The 7627-nt window shown below is 32.3% G+C and overlaps 1 protein-coding gene across 1 annotated transcript; it reads right to left on the bottom strand.

Annotated features, from left to right (window-relative positions):
- Positions 1-584: 584 nt before the first annotated feature.
- On the bottom strand, positions 585-2073 carry BBX32 (B-box 32). Its single transcript, XM_018122560.2, has one exon. It carries the CDS (start codon positions 1525-1527, stop codon positions 772-774), a length of 756 nt encoding a protein of 251 aa, XP_017978049.2. The 5' UTR covers positions 1528-2073; the 3' UTR covers positions 585-771.
- Positions 2074-7627: the final 5554 nt, after the last annotated feature.

The raw sequence follows: 7627 nt of genomic DNA on the forward strand, positions 1-7627 counted from the left end.
TAAATTTTCATGATATAATCCAAAGGTAGTGTGAGAAGTGAATCTGTTGTTTAAAAAGTTGAAAATTTTGAACTGGTGGTGGAGTTGTTAATTGAATTGTACTTTCTCCGTCAATCCGCATCATGCAGTCGAAAGCGTGTAGGAATTTAATTTTCAAAGCTGAAAAGGGTACGACTTACTCAGATGGATGGCTCCCTCTGCCACATACAACGTCCTTTTCTTCCCTAATTACCACACTCTTATTTATTTCTATAAATATATTTCTTTGTTAACTTGTTAAAATTGAGCTTTCACTTATAATTGAAAATCCAATCAAGTGGCAAATGTGTTGAGAAATATATATACATATATATATAATTAAGAAAAAACGTTAGTTTTATGTTAATCATCTAATTGCCTAATATTTCTAATTATATAAATTACTTAATTACAATAGGATTATACTACAATACTATTAATTAATTAAAATTAAATTATAAATAATATTACAGCTTTGATTCAATAATATTAAAATTGTTTCTTCTCTTAACAAAAGCGGGACGAAAAGAAAAAAAAATGGCACAAACTGATTAAAAAGCTTAATCTGAGGCACAATATCAAAGGTTAATATTAATATTCAATGTGCAATTTTTCATTTTCGCTATTAGATATTCAGCATTACTCTAAGTACCAACACCTAATCCCACCTACTAAAAAAAGAAAAAAAAAAAACTAGGAAAACAGAAAACGAAATTCATCTAATTCCCTGATATTTATTCCCGCACGTGACATTCAAACATTACACTCAGCCCATCCTTCTTCCAAGTCCTGACTGATTCTCCTCCTCAACCTCATCACACGTGCCACCCTTGGTTCCACCGCCACGATCAGCTTCGCCGGCACACCAGACAGCTCCTCGAGCCTCTTCAGGTTCTGCCACGAGGCCAGCGACCTGTCCCCACTCATCCTTAGCCCCACCCAAAACGCCGCTGCCAAGCTCACCCTAAACGGCAGCGCCGCCAACCGCTCTAAACACAATTGCAACGCGGACGTCGCCGTAGGCACCACGGACTGACGGTTCACCGCTAGCTTCTTGCACCAAACAGCGAAAACACCCTCCAACTTATTATTCGTATTCGGAACCTCGGAAACGGACGGGGAGGAAGAATGGCTTGGCTTGGTGGATCTTGATCTCACGAGTATCCTTTTGGGTTCGAAATCTGTGGAGGAAGATTCATTGGTAGAAAGACAATCGGAAGAAGAGGATGAGAGAGTGGAAGAAGCCATTAGGTTGGTGTTATGAGAAGAGCAAGGTTTGCAAAGATGGGTGGTTTGGAACATTAGGTGGGATGGAGGACCCCAGATGGGTTTCTGGCAAAAAGAAGATTTACAGTTTGTACAGAGAATGTTACGGAGATGACGAGCAACGAGAAAGTTGGCTTGGTGAACCTTGTCGTCGCACTGCCAACAGAGAAATGCAGCGTCTGCCAAACAGTAAACAAAGGCTTCTTCTTGGCATAGATCGCAAAGCTTGCCTGCACTTTTCATTTTTGATCTTCTTTAGGTAAAATTAATGGGTGGTTGTTGCTAGAGAGGGGGAGGGGAAAGAAGTTGGTTTTATCACTGCAGAGAAATGACGACGGGAGAGAGAATTCAGGGAGAGTGAGAAAGAGAGAGATCGAAGGGGAAACCACGAGATTCTATATGGCTGGCTTTATTGCCAAAAGGATTCTAGCAATGGAATGGGAAGGACAATTTAAAAAACACAAGAAAGAAAGAAACGGGAGATTTAGGGAGGGAGAGATTTGAGGAGAGAAAGAAAAAAAAAAGAAGAAGAAGAGAAAAGGACAGAGCGATGTTTGGGGAGAGAGAAAGGCGGTGGAGAGAAACTGCGTGTAAGAGAAATGGAAATCAACAAACAAATACAGATGTAAGAGCGAGAAAGCGTTTAGAAACTCGGAATTGAGATTTGTGTGGTTTTTGTGCTTCTTAGCATTAAAAAATAAATAAATAAAAGCCTTTTTTTTATTTATTTATTGGGTAATTGGTTGGGTGGAATCATGAATGGAGGAGTATTTACGCTCAGCCTCTTGTTTTCTGGTGCTCCTTCCCTTCGCCTGTCCACAAAAACCTCGTTTCCCTCGAAACACTCAACCACATCACGTCTCGTTCTTGCCCCGTCCCCGCTCTCCTCCTGCCCTATCTCTTTCATATTTTTTGCCTCACCCTCCATGCCTCGTCTAATTTTGTATTTCCCACCATTTCAACATTCTCTTTCAATTTTACCCCTCCCTTATATTTAAAATCTTTGTTAATCATTATTAATAGATTGATGACTTGATAATGTTTAACTTACTGATACTATGCTAACTTACATATAAAAGCTTTTGTTTTGACACACTATATGTTAGATATTTTTATTCAATCTTTAATGGGATATTAGTTTAAAATGCTAGTAGAGTTAATCGATAATATAATTTTTTTATATGATAAATACACTTCAAAGGTAAAGAATTTTTAGTGAATAGAAAATTTTGACCATCAAGTAATACTGTGATAAGAGAGATGTAATATTCAAGAAAGAAATGTGATCTCCATTTTTTAGGATTTCATAGAATTGTCGGAATGTGAAAAAAAGGTGAGGGAAACACTAGGTTGCATGATATAAAGAGTATTTCATGGATTTAAACACTAATAAGTCTAAAAGTTGGGTTTGTTTCGAGACTCGAATTTAGTATTTTTGCTTATAAGTGTTTTCTCTTTTTTATAAACTCTACATTATTGTAATTGATTTTCTTATTCTTTCAAACACGTACGTACTAAATATTGAATCACGTTATCTATAATTTTGGTGTGTTTGAATTATTTTCGTGTTGATCTAATTATTGAATATGTTCCTACTTGAAATCATAACATACATACATACATACATACATACACACACACACTTGAAATCTAATTTTTAAGGTAAAATATGTTTAATTTAACCTTTTATTTTAACGAATTAATCAAACATTATATTCTTGTTGATTTTCTACAAGTCAATATTACATAAGTAGGGACTTTAAGCAGTTGATCTAAATGATAATGGTACAAAAAATAAGGTACTAAGATTCTAAAATTTGTCAAGGTATTTTATTATTCTTAAGTGCCACAATTATTTTAATTATTTTTATTAATTAATAATTAAAACTACCCAATAAAAGAAGCTTAAAATGGAATACATCGTCATTGAAGCCATACTTATTAATCTCATAGATTCACAAAGAAAAAAATAAATTATCTTTTTAGTTATTTAACTTTTTGAATTTTTTTTTGTTTTATTCCTCAATTTTTTTTTAAAAATAATGTTCTAATCACCAATATTTATAAGTATTATTGTTTTGATGATTCAAACATGAAAAAATAATAGACCTCTGACTTGACATTTCATATCAATTGCTCTGTCTTATGATCATGTCCATGTAAGAATAAAAGAATTAATAAAAATAAACTAAAAATTTTCTATAAAATATTTCCTTTTTACCATGTGGGCATGGTCTGGTAGGACATTAAATAATCAAAACAATAACACTTATAAGCGTTAGTAATCAAAATGTTATTTTTGAAAATCAAGTGATCAAAATATAAAATCTCAAAAAATTAAGTGATCAAAAAGATAATTTATATAAAGGTAAATTTATAGCAATTTTGGTCATTTTAAAAGACATATAAATACTTTTCAACTCATTTTATAGTAATAAGTACCATAAATAAACTAGGAGTAGTTATTGATTAGAATAAACTTTTTTTTTTGTAAGCCATACATTTTACACCATTACATGTGTTTCATGCTATAGTTATTTATCTCCTCCAAGAAACAATATATCATATTTACATCGTGTATTTGCTCTCCGTCATATTTTTTTTTTATTTTTTTGGGCTTCTTATTTGAAAATTCTATTTATTTTCCTTTTTGAACACAAAAAATTATTTTCTAAAAAATATTTATATACATTTTTTATTTGTAGCGTTAAAAGTCAGTAAATAATATTATAAAAAATTTAAAATTCTAATGTAAATTTTTTAGATTCAAACTTTTTCTTAAATCGAATGCTAAATAAAATGTGATTTGAAATAGGACAATTAAATTATATATGTAATAGACTTGTAAATCTCAATTAGATCGCATTTATATATTTGTTTGTGTGAATTTCTTTTCAATCTATAAAAAAAAAAAAGGATAAAAAGAAACGATGGTCATAAATGAAAGGAATGTTGACGTTTGGAGGAAAGAAAAGAATAATTAAGAAGTTGATGGTCGTCAGTGAAAATTACTGAATTTGGGAGGCTAAGTATAAAAATATATGAAAAAAGGGCAATATGTGGTTGGGCTTCCAAAATATCTAAGGCTTTGGAAGGGAAAGTGAGACCCACACCAGTAGCCAGTGGTCCACAAGGCCAATCCTCTGCCAAGAATTGCCAAAGACTTTCATTAGACCACCACGTGTCAATCTTTAACTACGTCTTCATTATGAATTCGTGTCTCTGGTGATTGTGTCAATACACAGTTCACACATACAAATTCTTATTTACGCATCTTGTTGACTTAATTAATTAACAATTACTGAATTGGTAATCTTGATTTTTTTAATTAAAGGAAGAAAATTTGAATTTTATTATTTAAATATAGAATTATGTATTAATTAATAAATCAAATACTTGAATATAATTAATAACTTTCATCCCTTACAAATTAAAAGAAACAAAATAATAGGTTAAGTCAATCCAAAATGAAAAGCATAATATTTGAATTTTTTTAATTATTTAAAAAATTTAAATAAATTGTTATTTTTTATTATATATAATTAAATTTTTATATTTTTATTTTTAATTATATAAATTCTTATAATTAATAATTGAGTAATAATCATTAATTAAAATAATAATTGTAATTTTATGTTTATATTGATGTGATATAAAAAGTAAAAATATCATTTGACAATATCGTATCAAAATATCAATTCATCATTATTTATTTGATGAATTAGTATATTATGTTAATTTGGTACTTATGATAAGTAATATTTTAATGAATAATAATTAATTATTAATTAAATATAAAAATTTATTTAATTTAAAATAAAAATAAAATAAAATAAAAAATAATAATTTATTCAAAATTGTTAAAAATAATTTAAAAACTTTAAAGTATTAGTTAAATATATGAACACTCCACCATTTGTCTTTGTCTTGTAGTGATTTTAATATTCTAAATAGAGTGGCGGACGCAGACTCAAAATTGAAGGAGGTTGATTAGATAAATGAGGCAGGATTCATAGCGGAAGATGGCCCCCTACAAAACAGTAAATAGTGACGTGGAAAATCTGTACCGACAGATACGACTGTGGTCTCGATTTTCAGCCACAACTACGAATCCATGGCAGATGTTTCTTTTTGTTCAGAAGGAATCATGCAGATACCACAGAAGAATTGTAAATTACTTGTGAAAGCGAGGGGTCACCGACACGTGCCGAGAAAGAAGAGGTTGGAGCTGGCGGCTCATAGGCGACCACGCAGCATCTAGCGGTGGTTGTTGCATAGAGATGGCGTGACTGGAATGATTTAGTGGTACCCACTCTAATGGAAACCCATGCCTTTTTTTTACAAAAAAAAGAAAATGAAAAAGTGCAAAACTCTACAACCTGGTGAGTTTGACTTCCATCTCTACGGCTGGCTGGTGCCATATCAAAATCAATCAGATAAAACACACAAGTATGTAGTGAAGGATTACTCAATTGATACCAGATTACATTAATTGAATACGAGTGTCAAGGTGTATCAAATGGAATTTGATCCTTTTATCTTTTACTTGTTCAAATTCATACATAGGTGAAAAATTAACATAGACAGATGTAGAGACACAAATATTGTTTAAGCTCTAAGGATTAATCGAGTCAAGTTACTTTATTTTGAGTTACTCTTAATTTTTGATTTGGTGCAATTGCTGTATAACCGAGCATGATTTGCATTGTTGATTTTGAGCTCGAACTCAAATCGCTTAATTAATGAGTTTATCAATTGTAATGGACTTAATTTGCTTTGTTGTTTGGGACCTTTAAGACTAAAAAGGCTAATATACGCTCCAAATAAAAGCCTCCTCATCCCTTCTCACCCATATGATCAACTGGTGGCCACTACAGCCATCACCAGCTTAGAATCTTGAGCTAGTCTTCACTGCAACTATCAGCACCCTAACAAACTCGTTTTCCCTAATATCTTTGTTTACTTTTGAGTTCGATTCCTTAGCTGTTGTTGCCATCGTATTCGACGCTGCTTTCACCATATCGTTACTACAAAGAAAAAAAGAATAGAAATTTTATTGACGAAATTTTTCATCGACATTTAGTCGGAAATACCTTTGTTGGTAACAACCTATTCGTCGGTATTTTTCTTTTCAATTGATAATTTTTGACGACTACTTTTCGTCAATAATTTGATCGGTAAAGTAATGAATCCGTTGGTATTATGTTTGATAGATTTTTTCTTTTACCTCATTGGTAAAGAAGTGGATCCGTCGGTATTTTCGTCAATATTTTTAGTAACAATAATTTAAAAATAAATATAAAAATACTAATGGAAAGCATAAGATTTCATTTCATATTTAGATTTCAAATGAATAATAGAAGTTAAAATAAATAATATTATGAAAAAATATTTATTTTTAATAAAATATAATACAAATTGTATTAGTCGATATATAATAATAATAATAAAAAAAACAAATCCCATTGTCCCACAATCCACAATATGCCTAAATCATACAAATTTAAGTACTACTATCGTCATTCGGTCGTGCCTCCTCACTATTAGACAAGTTCGGCTGCTGTGATGAAAACCCGGAGTGTTGTGCTGGTGTCACAAACTGGAGGATTTGTGCAATGTTTGACTTCATATTTAACATCTCATTGCCAATGGAGTTGACTTTTACTTTCAGTGCCTGTAGTTCCTTGAGATTTGACTAAGTAGCTATTGTAAGGTTGTCGGAAGGGGTTGGACCGCAAACAGACCCAACGTCTGAGGTCCACCAAGTATTGATGTAGTCGACACCCTGTTGCTAAACTTGTAGACGTGCGTCTGAGTGGTCTATGAGCCTCTAATAGCCTCCATCCATGCTTGTGAATTCAACTTCGGTTGGGAATATGGCTCTTGATTGTACTTTTGTGATAGTACAAAAATATATGTGTCATGACCCAAACCCGGGGGGCCATGACCGGTGCAAGAGTATGATGGGAATTTCCCTCTTAACCCAAGCAAGCCTCAAATCATATGAATCCAAATACTCAAATTACATCATGGGATGCATCACCATGGAATCATATACAATGTATGTATACTTATATTTATGTATCAAATTTCAACATATATCAATTTGCATGTGTCGTAACATGTCGAGTCCGTGAACTCGACCGCTAGACGTGGACGAAAATAAAATAGCTAGGAGTCACCACCAATCTTTTTTATCTAGGTGTGATTGACCACCTATTAACCGGATTCTAATCAACAAAGTCCTAAATTAAGTTTAGGTCTGTTGATAGAACGAGAACTGGTCCACGTTTTTCAAAGAAAGGTTTGAGAGTACGGTTACGCATGGAGAAGGGTTAGCACC

This window comes from Theobroma cacao, chromosome 6 (genome assembly GCF_053813885.1).
Source record: "Theobroma cacao isolate CCN51 chromosome 6, ASM5381388v1, whole genome shotgun sequence".
Taxonomy (NCBI): domain Eukaryota; kingdom Viridiplantae; phylum Streptophyta; class Magnoliopsida; order Malvales; family Malvaceae; genus Theobroma; species Theobroma cacao.

Excerpts from the sequence above, each read along its gene's own strand:
- BBX32 (XM_018122560.2), bottom strand. The coding sequence starts at position 1,527 with ATGAAAAGTGCAGGCAAGCTTTGCGATCTATGCCAAGAAGAAGCCTTT.